This window comes from Apium graveolens, chromosome 10, assembly GCF_009905375.1.
Source record: "Apium graveolens cultivar Ventura chromosome 10, ASM990537v1, whole genome shotgun sequence".
Taxonomy (NCBI): domain Eukaryota; kingdom Viridiplantae; phylum Streptophyta; class Magnoliopsida; order Apiales; family Apiaceae; genus Apium; species Apium graveolens.
The window spans coordinates 227071298-227091534 of NC_133656.1; the positions used below are offsets into that span (position 1 = coordinate 227071298).

General features: G+C 32.6%; 2 protein-coding genes across 4 annotated transcripts; one reads left to right on the forward strand and one right to left on the reverse strand.

Moving 5' to 3' along the window:
* The first annotated feature begins 2319 nt into the window (after nucleotides 1–2319).
* On the forward strand, nucleotides 2320–5916 carry LOC141689530 (uncharacterized). Its single transcript, XM_074493854.1, has one exon. The coding sequence runs from the start codon at nucleotides 2596–2598 to the stop codon at nucleotides 5671–5673; it is 3078 nt and encodes a 1025-aa protein (XP_074349955.1). The 5' UTR covers nucleotides 2320–2595; the 3' UTR covers nucleotides 5674–5916.
* A 282-nt stretch (nucleotides 5917–6198) lies between these two features.
* Nucleotides 6199–10917, reverse strand: LOC141689531 (putative protein phosphatase 2C 44). Of its 3 annotated transcripts, XM_074493857.1 has the most exons (6): nucleotides 10669–10914; nucleotides 9935–9983; nucleotides 9364–9627; nucleotides 7220–7496; nucleotides 6921–7075; nucleotides 6199–6635 (listed from the first exon to the last, which is right to left on the reverse strand). In XM_074493857.1, the coding sequence occupies exons 3-6, from the start codon at nucleotides 9499–9501 to the stop codon at nucleotides 6498–6500; spliced, it is 708 nt and encodes a 235-aa protein (XP_074349958.1). In that variant the 5' UTR covers nucleotides 9502–9627; nucleotides 9935–9983; nucleotides 10669–10914; the 3' UTR covers nucleotides 6199–6497. The 3 variants fall into 3 exon arrangements, with proteins under 3 accessions (XP_074349958.1, XP_074349957.1, XP_074349956.1); XM_074493856.1 differs by lacking the exon at nucleotides 9935–9983 and having other exon boundaries at nucleotides 9364–9615; nucleotides 10669–10917; XM_074493855.1 differs by lacking the exon at nucleotides 9935–9983 and having other exon boundaries at nucleotides 10669–10916.
* Between the last annotated feature and the right edge of the window lie 9320 nt (nucleotides 10918–20237).

The following is a 20237-nucleotide window of genomic DNA, read 5'->3' on the forward strand; positions in this document are numbered from 1 at the left end:
CGATTCTTTTTGAAATTTCGAAAGGAGGCAGTACATATACAACCTATTATAAATATAGGTCGTTTTTTCAAAAAAAATATTGTTAAATCGATTAAAAATATTTGATAGTTTTGTTAAATCTTTGATAAATTGTTTTTTTTATCAAAAATCGTTCAATAAATTATTAATCAATACCTCAATCAAATAATTTTGATTTCTGAATTATGTAACCATATCGAGTACATAGTTAAGAATCGAAAGTAAAAATGTTTAAACTTTTTGTATTCCCTATTTTTTTCTTTTCAGCATGTCTACTAAATTTGTATGCAAGAGGGGGGGGGGCCTTCATCCTATCTGTAAACGAGTTGCTTAGAATTGAATTGAGCTGTACACACAATGTGCTGTTATAAATATCTGAGTTTTGTTATTATGTATTATGTATCTGTGGCTCTGTGCATTGAACAATATCAGATGGTGTTATTTAGCTTGTCCTGGTGCCATACGTGTATGACAAAATAGAATAAACCAATAATAACTACTCCCTTCGTCTCTCTCAATTGTCAATTCTTATCATTTCTACGAAAATATCTGACACGCATTTTAAGATGAATAAAAAATATAGTTTAATAATTTTTTTTAAAAAAATCTTTTTCTGAATAAAAATTTAAACATTCTATTTTTTTTTTGGAAAAAGAAATTTTTAGAAAAAATTATAGAATTATATTTTATATTCATCTTAAAATGTGTGTTGGACACTTTTCCAAGAACGATAATAATTAGTTGATAATGGATGAAACTTTCTTGTATATAGAGGTGTGAAGTGTGAAGTGTGAAGGTGTAACTACATAAACACAAGCCATCATAATAGTAGCAAAATTACAGAGGCAAACAGAGATGGTATGTGTACATATTTGTACCAAAAAGGTAGTAGTAGAAAACAAGGAAAGTTAAGTGGACACGACCACGCCTTGTAACAATTACGCGTCTCCATACTCTTACCTTTTTTCTCCAACCTCATCTTTCAATAATCTTTTTACTTAATAAACTTAAACAAACAGAGCTGTGCGCAGCTAAGTACCTAACGACCAGTACTTTCATTTTAGGTCACTATTAAGTATTACTAACTTTCTCTGAGACCCGGAGAACAATAAAACAGCCAACGGAAGAAGATACTAAAGCATGACGACAAGCATATGATATTTGCAGCAAGAATAATGATGCAAATAAATTGCAAGTATGTAACACAAGTGCAATTTGTTATATTTTTCTCTCACTTTAGTTGGAGTGGGCTAGATAGATAGACAATACTTGCAAGAAGAATAGATTCTTGAATAGAAAAGGTCTTCATGTATCGTGCAGACAGTATAATTGTGGGACACTTAGTTTATTTATGTGGGAAGCATGCAGCCTAAACTACAAAAACATCTTACCCCTCCATCCCATGTCTTTTTATCAATTTCACATTTCTCCTTTCTCACTTGCAACTAGTAACCACAAAGATCTACTCCCCCCTCTCATCATTTTTTGGTCCTTCAATAATGTCATCTCATGACCTACCTGGAAATTACACTATTATAATAATAATAATAATAATAATATCTCCGTTTTCGGTTCAACTCTTAGCGGGTGCATGTATAATTAATTAACAAAAAATCACCGTTTTCAATACTTTCATAATATACGGAAGTTTTGTGTACTGATACGTAATTACACGACGATTTTGGACCGGGTATACAGATAAGAATACTAATACTAAGCACTAGTGTTATGCTATGCATGTTGTTCTTTACAAGATAATAGTGAATCACAAGAAAAAATGGGTGCCACGAAAAATGAGAAACAGAGACTTGAGGTCACGTCTATTTTTAGGTTAAAGTTAGCAACAAGTCAAATTAAGTTTCTTTTTTCCATATAAAAACATATGTATGTTTCCATCATAGGTGGGTTAATTCATGTAATTATATTATCACCAAATTAAGCCTTGTTATTTGTATCAACTCCATTTCCATCTCTCTTGCAACGTGCTGGCTTGTCTAACAACTAGTATTTTAAACATAAAAAAACACAGTATACATACACATTTTATAATCATTTGTAATGACGGTGCCTCATGATTAATCTAAATTAATCAAGTGACAAGCAGAATCAGTTGTCCCAACATTACTATATCATACAAGTTTAATATTACATTATTACAGTAACACCGAGTAACACCAAGATCATGCGTACGATAAATCACATGTTCGATTATGTTCTCGAGCTACAATTTAAGACGCCTAACGGTGTGTTGTATGTTTAGGATATAACTATAAATATATAAGCTAGAATGAGTTGAAGGGAGAAAGACATTGATGTGAGGACAGTTGTGCACTGATACCCATTCTCCTCATTCAAAAAACCAGCACATCATCAGGGGTAAAGCAAAGCAAAGCAAAGCAAAGCATAAACTGTAGACACCCCCCACCCACATTATTAGGCATTAGCAGTGCTGCTGCTGCTGCACAGCTATTACTATATACTTTATAACTACTGCCATTTTTCAGATTCAATTATTTTATATTACTATTCATCTTTCAATGTTGTAATATATTTCTTCTTCTTTCTTCTTCCCCAGAAATGCCTCCACCTCCTTGGCTTAGATCTTTGTTTCTTACCCTCATACTTTCCACCTTACTGTTTCAGATCTGTTCTGTCACAGCCCAAGAAAATAATAATGATGTTGATGATACTGATGGTGCTAAAGATCTTGTAAACAAGCTCCAGTTTGAAAATCCCAGAATCAGGCAAGCCTACATTGCCCTTCAAGCTTGGAAATCAGCTATTTTTTCCGACCCTTTTAATTTCACAGCAAACTGGAATGGTCCTAATGTTTGTTCTTATGGCGGTGTGTTCTGCACTGCCTCCTTATCGAATCCTTCTATTAGAGTGGTAGCCGGCATTGATCTCAACCATGCAGATATTGCCGGCTACCTGCCCAGTGAGCTCGGTCTTCTCACCGAGCTTGCGGTTTTCCACATTAACTCTAACAGGTTTTGTGGTACTGTCCCCAAGTCTTTCAAGAAGTTGAAGCTTCTTTTTGAGCTTGATCTCAGTAATAATCGGTTTGTTGGAGGCTTCCCGAAGGTTGTGTTGTCGTTGCCTTCGCTTAAGTTTCTGGACCTTCGGTTCAATGAGTTTGAAGGGTCTGTTCCTACAAAGCTTTTTGATAAGCCTCTGGATGCTATTTTCCTGAATGACAACAGGTTCCAGTTTGGAATACCGGAAAATCTTGGTAATTCTCCGGTTTCTGTTTTGGTTTTTGCAAACAATAATTTGGGAGGTTGTATTCCGGGCAGCATTGGCAAGATGGGAAAAACTTTGAATGAGATTATATTGTTGAATGACAATCTTACAGGGTGTTTGCCTAATGAGATTGGAATGTTGAAGAAGTTGACAGTGTTTGATGTTAGCTTTAATCATCTCCAAGGTTCACTGCCAGTGACAATTGGAAACATGAAGAGTGTGGAACAATTAGATGTGGCTCACAATAGTTTTACCGGAGTAATTCCGGCTGCTATTTGTCAACTGCCCAGTCTTCAAAATTTCACTTATTCATTCAATTACTTCACAGGCGAAGCACCTGTTTGTGCTGCAGCAGGAGCAAATGAGGTGGTTGATGGGAGCCAAAATTGCATTCCCGGAAAGACGAATCAACGCTCTTCAAAGGAATGCTCTTCAGATGCTGCAAAGCCAATTGATTGTAGCAAATCAATATGCAGCAACAGAGGCAGTAGCGGCGGAGGTGGAACCACTCCTGGAAGTGGCGGATCGCCTCCAGTTAAATCTCCTTCATCACCGCCAAGCGGTGGAACTAGTCCAGGTTCACCACCAATGCCATCCAACCCTTCTACACCACCACCTCCTTCATCAAGGTCTTCAGGTTCTAGTAGATCACATCCGCCACCACCTTCACATGGTACTCCAACTCCCTCAGGGAAGCCTCACCACAAAATGCCACCGCCTCCACCACATGTAACTACTCCTAGTTCACCACCATTTCAACCCACACCATCTCCAGAATCTCCACCTGCCCACCATAACCCCTCACCTTCTCCACCATCGAACCACCATTCTGCACCACCGCCACCTTCTCATAAAGTGTCACCAGGTACCCATCATGCACCACCAAAAACACCTACTTATTACTACCAACCACCACCACCACCACCAACACCTAAATACTATTATCAGTCACCACCACCACCACCTTCTCATAGAGAGTCACCAGGAAGCAATCATGCACCACCTCCACCTACTCATCATCATCAATCACCACCACCACCACCAGTTGAAATCAAGCCGCCTCCTTACCACTATACATCACCTCCCCCTCCACCTGTCGAGATTAAACCACCTCCTTACCACTACACATCACCTCCCCCACCACCTATCGAGATTAAACCACCTCCTTACCACTATACATCACCTCCCCCTCCACCAGTTGAGACTAAACCACCTCCTTACCACTACACATCACCTCCCCCACCACCTATCGAGACTAAACCACCTCCTTACCAATATACATCACCACCCCCTCCCCCAGTTGCGACTAAACCACCTCCTTACCACTACACATCACCTCCCCCACCACCTATCGAGATTAAACCACCTCCTTACCAATATACATCACCTCCCCCTCCCCCAGTTGCGACTAAACCACCTCCTTACCACTACACATCACCTCCCCCACCACCTATCGAGATTAAACCACCTCCTTACCAATATACATCACCTCCCCCTCCCCCAGTTGCGACTAAACCACCTCCTTACCACTACACATCACCTCCCCCTCCACCAGTTGAGACTAAACCACCTCCTTACCACTACACATCACCACCCCCACCACCAGTTGAGATTAAGCCACCTCCTTACCATTATACATCCCCGCCCCCTCCACCTGTCCAGACTAAACCACCTCCTTACTACTACACATCCCCACCCCCTCCACCAGTCGAGACCAAGCCACCTCCTTACCACTACACATCACCGCCCCCACCACCAGCCGTAAACAAACCACCTCCTTACCACTACACATCACCGCCCCCACCACCGGCCGTGATCAAACCACCTCCTTACCAATATACATCACCTCCCCCTCCACCAGCCGAAATCAAACCACCTCCTTACCACTACACATCACCACCCCCACCCCCACCCCCAATCGAGACTAAGCCACCTCCTTACCACTATACATCACCGCCCCCTCCACCAGCCGAAATCAAACCACCTCCTTACCACTATGCATCACCTCCCCCGCCACCAGTAGAGATTACACCGCCTCCTTATCGATATACATCACCACCCCCACCTCACAAGCATTCGCCACCTCCACCACACACACCTCAACACTCGGCCCCTCCTCCACCAACACCTGGCTGTAACGACGCACCACCTCCACCGCCACCACCACCATGTGAACAGCCAACACCTTCACCGCCACCTACTCACCATTCACAATCATCACCGCCGCCGCTGCCTCATCATCATTCACCACCATCACCATCACCACCACACTCATGGCATCAACCACCACAATCATCACCCCCTCACCATTCCCATTCACCACCACCACCAAACTTCGAAAACACACCACTTCCACCAATAACAGGAGTTTCTTATGCATCCCCACCTCCCCCTGTAATACCTTACTACTAATTTAAAGTTTGTCTTTTTATGCAACATCTTCTTGAATATGCATGCAAAGGGATGATGCCGATACAGCATTAATCCACAATTCTTTCGCCGCAATCAAATCAAAATCCAAGGACAAGAAAATCAAGGGGTTACTTCCCCTAGTAGCAAGGATGGATCACATTTTGTAATAATTTTTATTTATTTTTCTAATGCTTTAGCCTGTATTTCAGCAAAGCAATGATATTATACTACTTAACTCTACCATTTTTTGATTGCCTCCCCTACCCTCATTGTCACATTTTAATTCTGTTTTCCTGTAATTCTAGTAAGTGTTACTGTGTAATTTCATGAACTAGTCATACAACAGTATATAATTGATCTATACTATTTCCGTTACAAAACAATCAAGATTTTTCAGGTGAACAGTGACTATTTTCCATTTATTTTTTCGAACTCATAAGACAAAACCTCATGATATGTGCACAACTGAAAAAACAGTGCCTCAAGTGCCTGAACTACTATGCAGTTTTTGCACATAAAGTCACATTTCCCAACTGAACTAAGTCACATTCAAAGAAGATTATTACAAACAAAAGATTTAAGATATTTTCTAATCACTGTCAGAACATATGTACAGAAGAAATTTACCAGCAAACCAAGTCAAACAAAGTAGGAAGGAAAAATAAACACATCACAAAGTGATCGACTAAGTTACTTTTTCATTTTGGAAAAACAGATAAAAGAAAGACTTGCTCTAACACGATAAATGCTGCTTGAAACTATAGATAGAACAAGTATAACACCCAGACCAGACCTTAGTTTTGTTGTGTTCATCTGAATAGGGATCATCCAAAACGGATCACTATGCACGATATATCATCTTTACTCTTTCTTGCCAGTGCTTCTGAAGTTAAACGCTTTGCTGCTGCTTGAGGATCTTTTATGGACTTCACCATATCAACTGTTTCTTGGTTGCTCATCACCTGACAAAGAAATTTTACTAAATATATATCTCCACATTTAAACTTTTTACCCATCACAATGCGCCTCATTTCAGCATACGCAACCCATTTTGAATTTATAAAAGAATGTCAAAGTTTGTTGAGTTTAGGATTATCCTCAAGTTATTAGCCAGTAGTAAATTAATGTACTAGAACACCTATTAACTTGGAAGAATAACAGCTTTGGATTGTGACATTGCATAAACAAGATACACCTATGCTCTCACTATCTGAAAATAGTAAAGCAAGCTCTCGTTAGCAACTTACCTTCCATAGGCCATCACTTGCCAATATAACGAACTCTATAGTTGAGTTGATAGGTATATGTCGTACGTCAGGTTCTGAACTTAAATGTGCTTTAAGGCTTTGGTCACCAAAGGCGCGTGCAACTGCAAGTTGTCCATTGACTCGAGGTACATCACCTGCAATGAACACGATAATTTTTACATTAGGAGCAGATGCTTAAAGTAAAATCACTTTACCGAACAAGTGATACATTAAATGTAAGCGGCAAGGTAGTGTTTATTATAATTTTCATGTAAAAAACCAATTGCAAATACGATTACCAGGAAGATTAGTTACAAAACCACCCTGCTTTTCAATCCTCCTCCTTTCTGTATGTGGTTCATGGTCTACAGTAAGTTGATTAGCTGAGCCGCTCTCACATAAAACAGCCCTCGAATCGCCAACATTTGCCACCCATAGATCTTTGCCATCAATTACAATTGCTGTAACTGCCGTTGAGCCACCAGGCCCTAATTGCATAGAGTTCTCGAGAATAAATTTATCAGTAGAACGATAGGCATTCTTTATCGCCATTTCAGGGTTATTCCAGAAATTTGCCTGTTGCAGACAACCAAAACAATCAACTGAATATTATATAATGAAGAAGATATGAGGCAAAGATGTCCAAAGTGGATGCACATATTTCAAATTGTTTACGATTAGGTGGAAGTTCTGTAAGCAGCAATATTGACAAATGCATCCTTGTTCCTTATTTTTCTGATAAGGCATGTGTAATCCTGATAATAACCCTGATCTTGCATCCAAATAAAGCGAAAAACAGTGTAGGATAGACAGACATAAAAAAATTTTACACTAGTGCTTGTCAGATTTAAATAGAACACAGAAGGTCAAATTTTAAATCACCAACACATGATTGCACTTATAAACATCATACTCTCCAACAATTATTTGTTAGTTATATTCTTTATAGGTCATCAATGAAATTTCTCCCACCTAGTCAACAAGAATAGAAATTCCCCAGCTCATTATGGCTTAATTTTCACCCATGTAATTAATAATGATAGCATAGGCGCGTTTCACAGTCAAAATATTTTAGCTCTTCACCAAAGATAGATATTGCGTATTTAAATGTGTACAGGTGTGCCCAAGAGTCTTCTAGGAAGGTTTGAGGGTTCATGAGGTAGACCAAAGAATATTCAAACTCATTGATTAAAAGATTTGTCGCGTTTGAAACCTCACGACTGGCAATATAGTACAAAAGATTAATCTTTTTCGGCATCAAATCCCATCTTATAATATCTTCTATTAACTTTTAAGTTACCATACACTATCACATGCACAATTAATTGATTTCCACGTAACCTCGTCAACAATATCGTCTTCAATTAATATAGTCGAACTCCGTATCATATATTATTGAACGGGAGGCCCGGACTTATTCACCACAGAAATGAACAACATAGCTAGGCAATCTCATTATGTTACTTCTTAATCTACTTTTATAATAACTGACATAATTCTCAACTAACTTTTTTTTTTTTTTTTTTTTGCTAAATCTCAACTAACTTTTTTCTTTTGATAATGCATTATATGGCAAGATCACAACTAGTTCTATGATTTAAAGATTTTATCCTTTTTCATCATTTTGTTTACACCATAAGATCAAGACATACTTGATCCACCGACGATATATGCTTAAAATGAAGGAAAGACCTATATAGGCTTCCAACTTGTGTTCTTCCTTACATTCGATTTAAATGATGTAGCTCTAGCCCAAAGCATGACGAAAATTTAAAGCCTAAATACTTGAAACCCGAGTCATTAAAAAGGTATTAAGTATTATAAAAAAAATATCGAGATAGGTTCCTACCAACTTCTAATTTCAGTGCTACTACTCGACCTCTATACATTTAACTCCTTCACTTCCCATTCACAATTTGTGCGGCTGACATCATTACTCAATATGTACCTCCTGGTGCTAAATGCACTACTTTCCTATTCATTCCTAGTAGGGTTTCAAATACGTTTGCATTCTAGTCTAAGTGTGTTTCCTTATCCAGGAGATAATTTGTCATATCTACGTGTTTGCCCTGCAAAAACTCAGATTGCTCCCTTCGCTTGGGGTCTCGCCATTACTCGTTATCCAGACCTTGACCAACGTACCATCACTATGTTATTTTTATTTTATATAAACCTATTTCGTTCTGAGATTTAAAGCTTTAACAATTGGTTCCAAAAATAATAGAGTGAATATAAGACAGATAAGTCCAGGTGGTTGTGGTAAGCCCTAAAATTTCCAATTAGTCACATGCATATGAAGATGTAAAACAATTTAAGGTATGCGTCCAAAATTGTGCACAAAATCACAGGCTTAGCAGATAGCATGAGTAAAATCAAATCAAAAATTAAAAAATTTACTTCCAAAGTCACGATCAAAAATATTTATGAAGATGTGATATATTACCTCTTTAATTATGTTATCAAAAAGATTATCCTTCAAATAACTAGGAACTCGGTCCCCAAGGTGGCCATCAAATATAGCAAATAATCCTAGCATGTGATTTTTCTTGTATCTATATTCAGCAACATGATAGTCTTCCATGTCATGACCAGATTTCCCTTCTACTAAATGGAACCCATGCGCCACTTTATTACCAGATGACTTGCTTTTCCCTTTTCCGGTGTCCGGCGAGGATGGCTCCAAACAAAGAGCCCTCTGTAACAAAGCCTGACATCAATTTTACTTTGTGAATGCCAAAAATACTGCATTGCTTGTTACATGATAACCAAGCTTTTGAAAACCGGTACAAGGGGAATACAAATCTATTTTAAGTTGCTAATTGTTCTTGGCAAAGTTTTCTTCCGAAAATCTTTACGTAGTATGGTTTTCAATTTTTAAGATTGTAGTTGTCTCAGAAAATGTACCAGAACCTTTTTCAAAATTACCTAAAGCAAAATTTTTGGCTAAACAAATCAAATTCTCACATACATCAAATTTGTGTAAATATGAGCTCATCGGTTGATTGGTCAGTTACCTAGAGTAGTAGTCTTTGGTTCTGCGTCTTTCGTGTGAATCAATATCAACTTAACATTCACCATAAACCAAAATGAAAACTAGAATTAAAAACATACGGCAAAAACAAAATGAAAAACCAGAAAGAATTAAAATCTTATAAATTAGTAAGCTAGGGAGGAAACATATCTGCTAAATCATCCTTGTAACTAACGAATAATCAACATCTTTGTTTTCCCACCGGCTATTAAAATTTCTAAGGTCTTAAATCATTTAAGTTCTGTTTTTTATCAAATATGTTAATTAATTCTTGTTTAAATTTTGTTCAAGTGAATTGTAAAGTTTGTGTTAATTTACAAAAACACTATCTCTACTGCCCTTTAGCTATTTGTAAACAATTCTAGATGTAACTTTTCGATCTATCTAAATTAAAAATAGGTGAACTTCTTCAATACTTCAACAACAAAATACTTAAAAAGTTTCTAGTATGCTGGTGCGCAATCACTTAGAAATTATTATAACAGTCTACTTAAAGGAAAAAAACAACAAATAGAATAATTTCGAAAACTTCAACTACAAATTCCTAAACTAAGTCTAAATGATATTAAGAAAAGGCTAAACTAGTGAACAAGATTTTTGTATCAAAAATATAAATAATATAGTTATGATGATGATCAAAGATGTGGGCAACAAGAAGCACTAAAAATGAGCAACATAATAATTTGAAGAAGAAGTAGTGTATATAGAATAACAAACCTTAATCTTGGTAAAGAATCTACACTTGTCCTTCCCCATAGAAATCTAAGTCTTGTACATGAAAAAGATTATGACCCCTTTTCTTATATTCTTGAGATTTTTGCAAAATATAACCAAGAAATAAATGAATGAAAAGATAACGACCCACTTTCAAATTTATGTGTGTGTGTGTGAGAGAGAGAGAGTACAGCCGACCCTCTTTCAAATTTGTGTGTGTGTTTGTGTGTGTGTGTGAGAGAGAGAGAGTACAGTATATTTAGGCTAAATTTCATACAGATCAAGTACCCAATAAACATTTACTATAATAATAATTATAAAGATGAAGAAGCAGGGAACGGTGGATAGTCCGTTGAGACGCCTGAAGTTGCAGAGCCCAAGATGACGGGGAAGTCAGAATAGGGGCATAGCATTCACCAGGGACTCCGGTGAGCTGTTCTTAATTCATCAACTTTATAATTGTTTAAATGGTTTTTGCTTATTCGGTATACGATTAATATGTTAAGATGCTTAGATATATATTTAACTATTATGTGTAAATTGTTATGGATTGTAGAGAAATAATAAAATATGATTTATATATCTGTGTGCCTTCCCTCTTTAGGGTTATCAGATATAAAAACGATCCCCCGCAAATCTGGTATCAGATTTGCGGGGGATCGTTTTTATATCTGATAACCCTAAAGAGGGAAGGCACACAGATATATAAATCATATTTTATTATTTCTCTACAATCCATAACAATTTACACATAATAGTTAAATATATATCTAAGCATCTTAACATATTAATCGTATACCGAATAAGCAAAAACCATTTAAACAATTATAAAGTTGATGAATTAAGAACAGCTCACCGGAGTCCCTGGTGAATGCTATGCCCCTATTCTGACTTCCCCGTCATCTTGGGCTCTGCAACTTCAGGCGTCTCAACGGACTATCCACCGTTCCCTGCTTCTTCATCTTTATAATTATTATTATAGTAAATGTTTATTGGGTACTTGATCTGTATGAAATTTAGCCTAAATATATGTATTAACTGTTATGCTTTCTTGTTATAGATTGCAGAGATGAGGTTTTTAGCTTGCCATTAGTGTATAAAGAAAAAGAAATTTGTATATGAAAACTCAGAGAATAACTTGGCAGATGATTTTAAACTCTTAAACTTAATTCAAAGAAATACTGATGCCTTTCTCTTCATTACAATTCCTCCTTTTATAGAAGGAGAGATTTCTATTACATCATATATTTTCCGACATAATATTCCTCTTCTTCTGTCTTCTTTTGCATTTATTTTCTTCTGTCTACTTTTTCTTCTGTCTTCTTTTCCTTTATGTCCTCTTTTTTAACTTTCCATCTTTTTCTTCTGTCTTCTTTTGCAAATTTTTCTTCCGTCTACTTTTTCTTCTGTCTTCTTTTCCTTTATGTCCTCTTTTTCAACTTTTCCAATTTTTTCTTCTGTCTTCTTTTGCAAATTTTTTCTTCCGTCTACTTTTTCTTTCCTCTTTTTCAAAAGCTGAATCCACTTTCTGTAATTTGTCTGCCATTCCACCTTCTTTTTGACTTTAGAGATAAAATTTCTGGTAAATGTCCTTGTCTTTTCTGCTGCTGTCTTTTTCTTCTAGTAACCTTTCTTCTTTGTTGCTGCTGTCTTTTTCTTTTTCCTGAAAATTATTTTTATTATTTTTTTTTTTTTTTTTTTTTTTTTTTTTTTTTTTTTTTTTTTTTTTTTTTTTTTTTTTACAGTCACCAATATAATTTGGGCCGTAGCGTTATTTGTAATATGTTTTCAGTCACCAATTCTTATTGGGCCGAAATATCATTTGTAATATGCTTTCAGTCACCAATTCTCATTGGGCCGAAATATCATTTGTAATATGCTTTCAGTCACCAATTCTCATTGGGCCGAAATATCATTTGTAATATCCATAGGTCACCAATTCTCATTGGGCCTATCAATTCATCGTTATTATTACATTGTTAGGTCACCAAATTCTATTGGGCCTAACTTTCATCAAATAGTATTACATTGTATTATATGGTTAGGTCACCCTTTCAGGGCCTAACAAATATTTATGCAAAGGGATCAGAACATCCTTCTTCTTTTGTTGCTATATTCTTTAGAGTTGCCACTGGTCTCCGTCTTTGTCCTGATAATAAATTCTGATAAATTTCCTTTGTCTTCTGAGCATGATTGTGCTTTAAATCTGATAATCTTGCATGCATTTCGTTCAAAGCTGTAGTATCCCTGCTAATTATATCATTATTATAATAAATAGTTAGTATTTCTTCTGCTAATCCACCTTTACTTGTGCCAATGACACATGCCTTTCCTCCTCGTATCATATCTTCAAGTTTAGACTTCAATGTTGCTATGCCGATTGCTCTCTTGTTACACAACCAGTCGCCAAATTGCTCTATTTTACATGCCATGTCCGTCTTTAGGCTAGTATTTTCGCCTTCTATAGTAGTATTCCTGCCATACTTAAATATTTGACAGAGTAATATGGGTTTTCCTGTTAAGTCAGTACAGGCATCAAAAACCTGTATACCATAAATTCCTCCTGGTCCGTATGAATTCATGTAAGATTGAAGGCTTTGTGTTATAGTTGATGGTAGTTGTGCTATACTTGATAAGGTTTCATCTACCATTATTTTATCAATAAATCCTAAGAGTAATAGGTTTTTTACTACAGTTGAATCTGCGTTTTCCCTACAGATATACCTTGGGTATTTTCCAAATTTCCCATTTCTCAGGATTGTAGTATTGGTTTTATAATCATAGTACTTTTGTATTTTTTCAAAGGACTCGGTATATTCTTTGGTAAAGGTTACACGATCTTTTAGGGTAATGGTGTTGATAGTATTTTCTGGTATGGTTATTGTTTTGATAGTAGGAGTATTGGCTAGTCTTGATACAAAGGTTTCTGGGGTTTTTTGTAGGTTGTTTAATATTCTGAGTTTTCCTTCTAAAGTAGTAGTGAGTTGGCTGATTTCCTCGTTAATAAAGTTTATCTGGTCATTCTTTTCCTTTATCTTCTGAATTACTTCTCCCACCTGTATCATAATACTGCTAATACTTTCCATTTTCCCTGCTAAGATAGTCTGCAAGAATATTTTTAGTACCTGATATGTTTTTTACAATAAAATCATAATAACTAAAAAATGCTTGCCAATTTCTTCTTTTATTTAATTCTGGTAAAGGGTCAATTTTATTGAATATAAATGATCTTACTTGAGTATTATCTGTTCTTACAACAAATTTTACAGGTAGTAAATGATAATGAAATCTTTTAATCCCTAATTTTACAGCTAATAGTTCCTTTTCATTAATATGATAATTCTTTTCATTGGGTTTCCATGTTCCAGCTGCATATCCACATATTAAAGGGTTTTCTTTATCAATATCATCTTTTTCAAAAGCTACTAATACTGCTCCCCATCCTATATCACTAGCATCTGTAAATAGTTCTAACTGATCACTATCTTTGGGTAATCGTAGTTTAGGTAAATTTTCTACCTTTGTTTTTAATGTTCTTATTGCATTTGTATGATCTTCCTTCCACTCAAAAGTTTTATTTTTTTTATTAAATCTTGTAGTGGTTTTCTTAATTTTGGTAAATCTTTTATATAATCTGAAGCGTAATTTATTATTCCTAAGAATTGTTGTACTTCTTTTTTATTTTCTAAAATTTCTTTAAAATTCTTTATTTTTGTTGATATATGTTCTTGTAATTGAATTCCTTCAGAGTCTATAATATATCATAAATATTCTATTTTGTGTTTAAATATTTCTGATTTCTTTTCTGATAGTAATATTCCATGTTTTCTAATAGTCTGAATAAATATTTCTAGATGTTTTGAATGATCTGTTAAATTATCACTAAATATTAATATATCATCTATATATACTAGAATAAAATCATTCATTTCTCTAAATATTTTATCCATTCTTCTTTGAAATATTTGTGGAGCTGTTCTTAATCCAAATGGTAGTACTATCCATTCATAATGTCCTTGTGGAACGCTAAATGCTGTTAAACATCTGGATTCCTTAGTTAATTTTATTTGCCAGTATCCACTTTTACAATCAAATTTACTAAACCATTTTTTATTACTTGTTTGGTTGATTAAATTTCTTTTATATGGTAAAAAATATCCATCAAATACAGTCTTTTTATTTAGTTCTCGATAATCTATTACCATTCTAGCTTTTCCTCTTTTTACTTCATTATGATTTCTTACTAAAAACGCTGGGCTACTATGCGGACTTTTACTTTCTTGTATTAGTCCTAAGTTTAATAATTCTTTTATTTGAACTCCTAACTCCTTTTGATCTGTTGGGCTATATCTTATTGGTCTGTTTCTAATTATATCATTAGGGTTTATTAGTTTTATTTCAGCATATATTTTTTCTGTTTCCCATAACTTCATTGGATGTTCTCCAAAATTTATTTCTAAGGCCTTTAAATATTTTTGTTTTAATAGTTCTAAATTCATTTTTCTTTCTGCTTTAATATTACTTATTTCTATTGATTTTACAGGTATTATTCTTTTTAATACTATCCATTTTTCGCAAGGTGTTAGCAAACTTATCCTATCTTGTTTTATTATTTGAGTTTTAAAAGAATCTAAAAAGTTATTTCCTAGTAACATTTGTTGTTTCATATTATTTTCTTGGTATATTATAGGTAACCTAAATCTTATTTTTCCTAATATAAATCTTACATTTTCTGCTATTATATCTATCTCTTTTTTATGGTTATTGAATCCTGTTACTATTATTCTATTTTTTGTATGCTTCCATTTGTGTTGAGTAAATACTTCTTCTTTAGCTAAACAAATATCTGCTCCGCTATCTATAAATATCTTTTGTTTTATATATTTCGTAGGTTTATATTCTACCTGTGCTTCAATATATATAGCCACCATTTTATTCTATTCAGTAGTTAAACTTTCATTATTACTATCATTTTCATTTATATAATTTATTTCTTCTGGTTCTGTTTCACTTATATAGAATACTTCTTCATCATACCAGTTATTATTATCTTCTCTTATGTATTCTAGTTTCATTATTAATTCGGTGGTATCTATGTATTTTACTCCCTTTTGCTGTAATTTAGGACACTTATTTGCATAATGTCCCTTTTCATTACAATTCCAACATTTACAATCTGCTATTTTTGTTTTATTTCTTTTTCTAAACTTTCTCTTATATCTAAATCTCTTTCTATTTTCAGGAGTATTTCTATATTTTTTAAATTTTCTTCTTTTAAATCTTCGATTAAATGGTTTATAAGGTCTATAGGTTTTATTTTGTTTTCTATAATATTCATTTTGATTATTATAATCTAGTTTCCTATATTTCCTATACTTCTTTCTAGTTTTATAATCTTGATTATCACATCCAAATATTAATTTTTTCTCTGTAAAATTACAGATTTCTCTTAATCCTTGTTTTTTATCCTTTTTAATTTTCTGTTGAATTCTATATTCTTCACATTTTCGAGTTAAATATGCTCTTAATAATCTAATTCTTTCTCCTAATGTATTTTCTTTAGGTTCTAGATTATTATATTCTTTAGTTATTTCGGTATTATAAGGTGAAGGTAGATGATCATAATACAGTTGTTGATATACTAAGCTTTCATTAGGTAAAAACTTAGCTTCATAAAAGAATTTAGTAAAACTTATAGTATATTCTGGTAATTTACTAATCCTGCAACATTTCATATTATTTAGATACATTGTTATTTCTAATTTTCTTTCTACTGTTATATTTTCTTGAGCTACAAACCATCTTTCTCCTAGAAATTCTCTTTTTAATAATATATCAAATGCGTTTAACGTATCTTTCCAGCTTCTAGCATACGTTCTTACTTGTCCTTTTAATTCATAAATAATATTTTCTAACCAAAATGCTGCTTTTCCTATAATTGTTTTTGATATTAGTTCAAAAACATAATCCAGATCTTCTATATTTTTTGAATTCATTAAGGCTATATACATCCCTAAATTCCAATCTTTTATCCTTCTACTTATTTCTTGATCGTCGTAGACATTATCTAAATCTAGAAAATATCCATTTATATTTATTCCTTGGTGTATTGATCCTATGAAATCTTGTACTTCATTTTGTTGTCCTATAGGTATATTTCCTGGCATTTTAATATTATTTTTAGTTATTATATGATCTTCTATTTCTTCTTCCGGGTATGCATCGTTATCCATTATATTATCTGATTCGGTTTCATAATTTGTTTGTTTATGTGAAGTTTCTCTTTCTTCTATATCACCTTCATCGCTTTTCTCTTCATTTGTTATTATTGCATTTACGGTTTTTCCGAGGGCTTCTAATATTTCTTTATTTTCTTTTAATATTATTTCCTTTTCCTCATTATCTGATTCCTCTAAGTAATTTAATCCTTCTTCTCCTAGATTACTATCTGATATACTTGTATTACTGCTCTCATCTTGTTCTTTGTTCGTTTCTGGATTACTATCGTCAGACTTAATAATTTCCTTTCCTTTTAATTCTATTTTTAATTGATTAATCTCATTTTTTAAATTATCTATTTCTTTTAGTACACTTATTACTTCTAACTTTGTTTCTTTTAATTCTTTCTTTTGGGTTTTATATTTTTTTTTATAAAATTTATATTTATTTAACCATTCTATATTAGTTTTAGTTTTTAATTTAGCATTTTCTTTTCTTAATTCTTTTAGTTCATCTTTTCTTATTTCTTGTTTTATAGGTTCATATTTTTGTCTTTCTTTTTCCAGTAACTCTTTTCCATGTTTTTTAAGAAATGTTATAGCACTATGTTCTGTTATAGACATTTTCCTAAAATTTTCCTGATTTATGAAGCTCTGCTAAACCATTTATTGTTCTTTTAACGCCTATAGTTATTTTCGGTTTTGATTTGCTTATATCCATTAATATAGGTTCTTTAGTTCTTCCTATTACTGTTATAGGTACTAGTTCTGGTTCTTCTGTTTCATCTTTAATTATTTTCTTTTCTTTATTTTGTTCTAAACTATTTTGTATAATGGTTAACTTATCTAATATTTGTTTAAAGATTGGGATTTCTGATATATTCCATAACGCTGTTATTTCTTCCTTAATTATCTTTCTACTAATTTCTTGATTTTCTTCCATCTTTTTTAATATAGCGTTTAAACTTTCCTTTATAAATATTTCGTTCCAAATATCTTTTATTTGGTTTTCAGTATTATTCATATTTATAGACTCGTTTTCTCCATTCTCCTTTAATTATCCATATTTTTCTTTTCTTACCTTTTATTTTCTCTAATTCTTTTACTTCTTCCTCTAGTTTTTCTTTTTCTTTTAAGTATTGTAGTTCTTTTTCCTGAGACATAATTAATGTTTCTTTTATTATCCTATTAATAGTTTCTATTTCATCTTTCTTTTCATTTATTTCCTTTTCAGGGTTCATATTCTGTCTATAAATCTTAATTTATTCTGATCATTTATTTCTATTCCTTCATTGGTTATATTATATTTTATTTCATTTAAGAAATCCATTCCTAATAATAGTTGATAACTAACGTCATTTTCTATTACTCCTAGGCTTATATTATATTCTAAGTCTAAGATTTTTAATCTTAATTTTATACTTTTTGTTATTATTGTTTCTCTCGAGCTATTTGGTTCAGTTATTATTTGAGGTTCTATTTCCTCACATTTGTTTGAGTCAACTTCAGTTATATGTATTTGACTTTTTGTTGCTCCGGTATTTATTTCTGTTATGACTTCTTTGGCAAATATTCCATTAAATATTATTGTTTTTATTCTTAATTTATCTGATTCATAACACGGTAATCTTATTAAATCTAATTTTCTACTGGTCATACTCATTGATCTAACTAAATTTATAGGGTTGTGTTCTCTTCTAAAACTTAATCTAGATCCTTCTAATATTGGTTTAATTCTTTGTGTTGGAATTATTTGTCTATTACTAAAGTCTATTGTAAATTCTTCTGGGATTGTTATTTGAGATTCTTCTTTATGTTCAATTTTTTCTAATATATCATTATATAATTTTGGTACTATTATTCCTAATTCCGTTTGTTTCTTTACATGATGGTTTCCAGTCATAGCATATACTATTTTAGTTTCTATACTAATTACTTTACTTCCCTTTTGCATTTTTATTCCATCTAATTTATAATATAATGTTAAAGATCTTTCTTTATTTTCATCTCTTAATGATATGCTGAAATCAGGTTGTATTATAAATTTTAATTTCTGATATATTAAGTTTCCTTTTACTACTGCTATTAATGAATCTTGTATATTTCCTATTATTCTATCGTCTAGTACATATATTTGTATGGGAGTATCAATATTTTTCTGAAAATATGCTTTTATTGTAAATTCTATTGCTCCAAAATAAATATTTTTTAGTTTATTTGCTTCCTTTTGTTTTAATTTAGATAGTTCTTTTTTTATCAAACCATCTGTTATTAAATTTATTTTTGCTTTTCCATTTATTGTATCTATGTCTATTATATTTTCATGTTTTTGAGCTATATATCTAACTTCTTTATTTCTTTCAAAATATGATGTTTTGAATATCTTTTTTATTGTTAGTTCTTCTGTTTCACTTTGGATTTGATTATATATATCTGGTTTAAAACTTAGAGTTTGTGATGTTCCTTCTTCGTATTCATCCATTTGATAATATACATCTTGTGTTTCACTTGATTTCTCTAATGACATTTTTTCAAACTATATTATTATCCAGTTATATTACTTGATAAAATTATTCTTTTAAGTCCTTGAATTCTTAGTTTATTATTTCTAAATGTTATTATCATATTTCCAAGTTGTTGATAACATCTTATTATTTCGTCCGTATTTTCTCTTGTCCATTCAATTTCATTTTTTCTTTCTTGCAATTTTTCTAGTTCTATTTCTAGTTTTTCTTGATTTTTTATTAATTCTTTTATTTTTCTATTATTTCTAGTTATTGCATTTGGATCTATCCAATTCATTTTTTTAAATTTTTTGCCTTAAATCATCTATTAATTTATATTGTTCAGTTAATACTTCTTTTAATTCTTTTATTTGAATTTCTAAATTAGTTTCTTTAATAAATTTTTCTCGTTTTATTAAAAGTTTTTCTTCTTCCAATCTTCTAATTTTTTCATCTCTCTCTTCCAACATTGTTCGTAATCTAGCTATAATATCAGATTTTTCATTTATTATTTGCATACTTATTTTACAACTTTCAATATGTTGATTTATATCTTTATTAAAAGTAAAGTTTTTATCTGCTATTAGTTTAATACTTTCTAACTTATAGTCTTCCATATAATATTTATTTTATTTATATAAATATATTAATTGTCTATATAGATTTTTCTTACACATTTGTTTTGTTTCTTTTTTCTCTACTATAAAATAAATTAATAGATTTGCTATTATTTTAGATTTATAACTTTTATTCTTATTTTTTAGTAATTTTGCTGGAGGTCTCATTTAATTTTTAATTTTTACTATTCATAATTACTATTCATTTTTTACTATTCATCAGTTACTAATCA

What these genes read in the sequence shown, in the direction of transcription:
- LOC141689530 (XM_074493854.1), top strand. Translation starts at nt 2,596, where the DNA reads ATGCCTCCACCTCCTTGGCTTAGATCTTTGTTTCTTACCCTCATACTT.
- LOC141689531 (XM_074493855.1), bottom strand. Translation starts at nt 10,707, where the DNA reads ATGGGGAAGGACAAGTGTAGATTCTTTACCAAGATTAAG. An exon ending in GATTCTTTACCAAGATTAAG is followed by an intron (nt 9,628 to 10,668) that starts GTTTGTTATTCT and finishes AATTGATGTCAG; the next exon opens with GCTTTGTTACAGAGGGCTCT. An exon ending in TTTTGTAACTAATCTTCCTG is followed by an intron (nt 7,076 to 7,219) that starts GTAATCGTATTT and finishes TGTTCATTGCAG; the next exon opens with GTGATGTACCTCGAGTCAAT.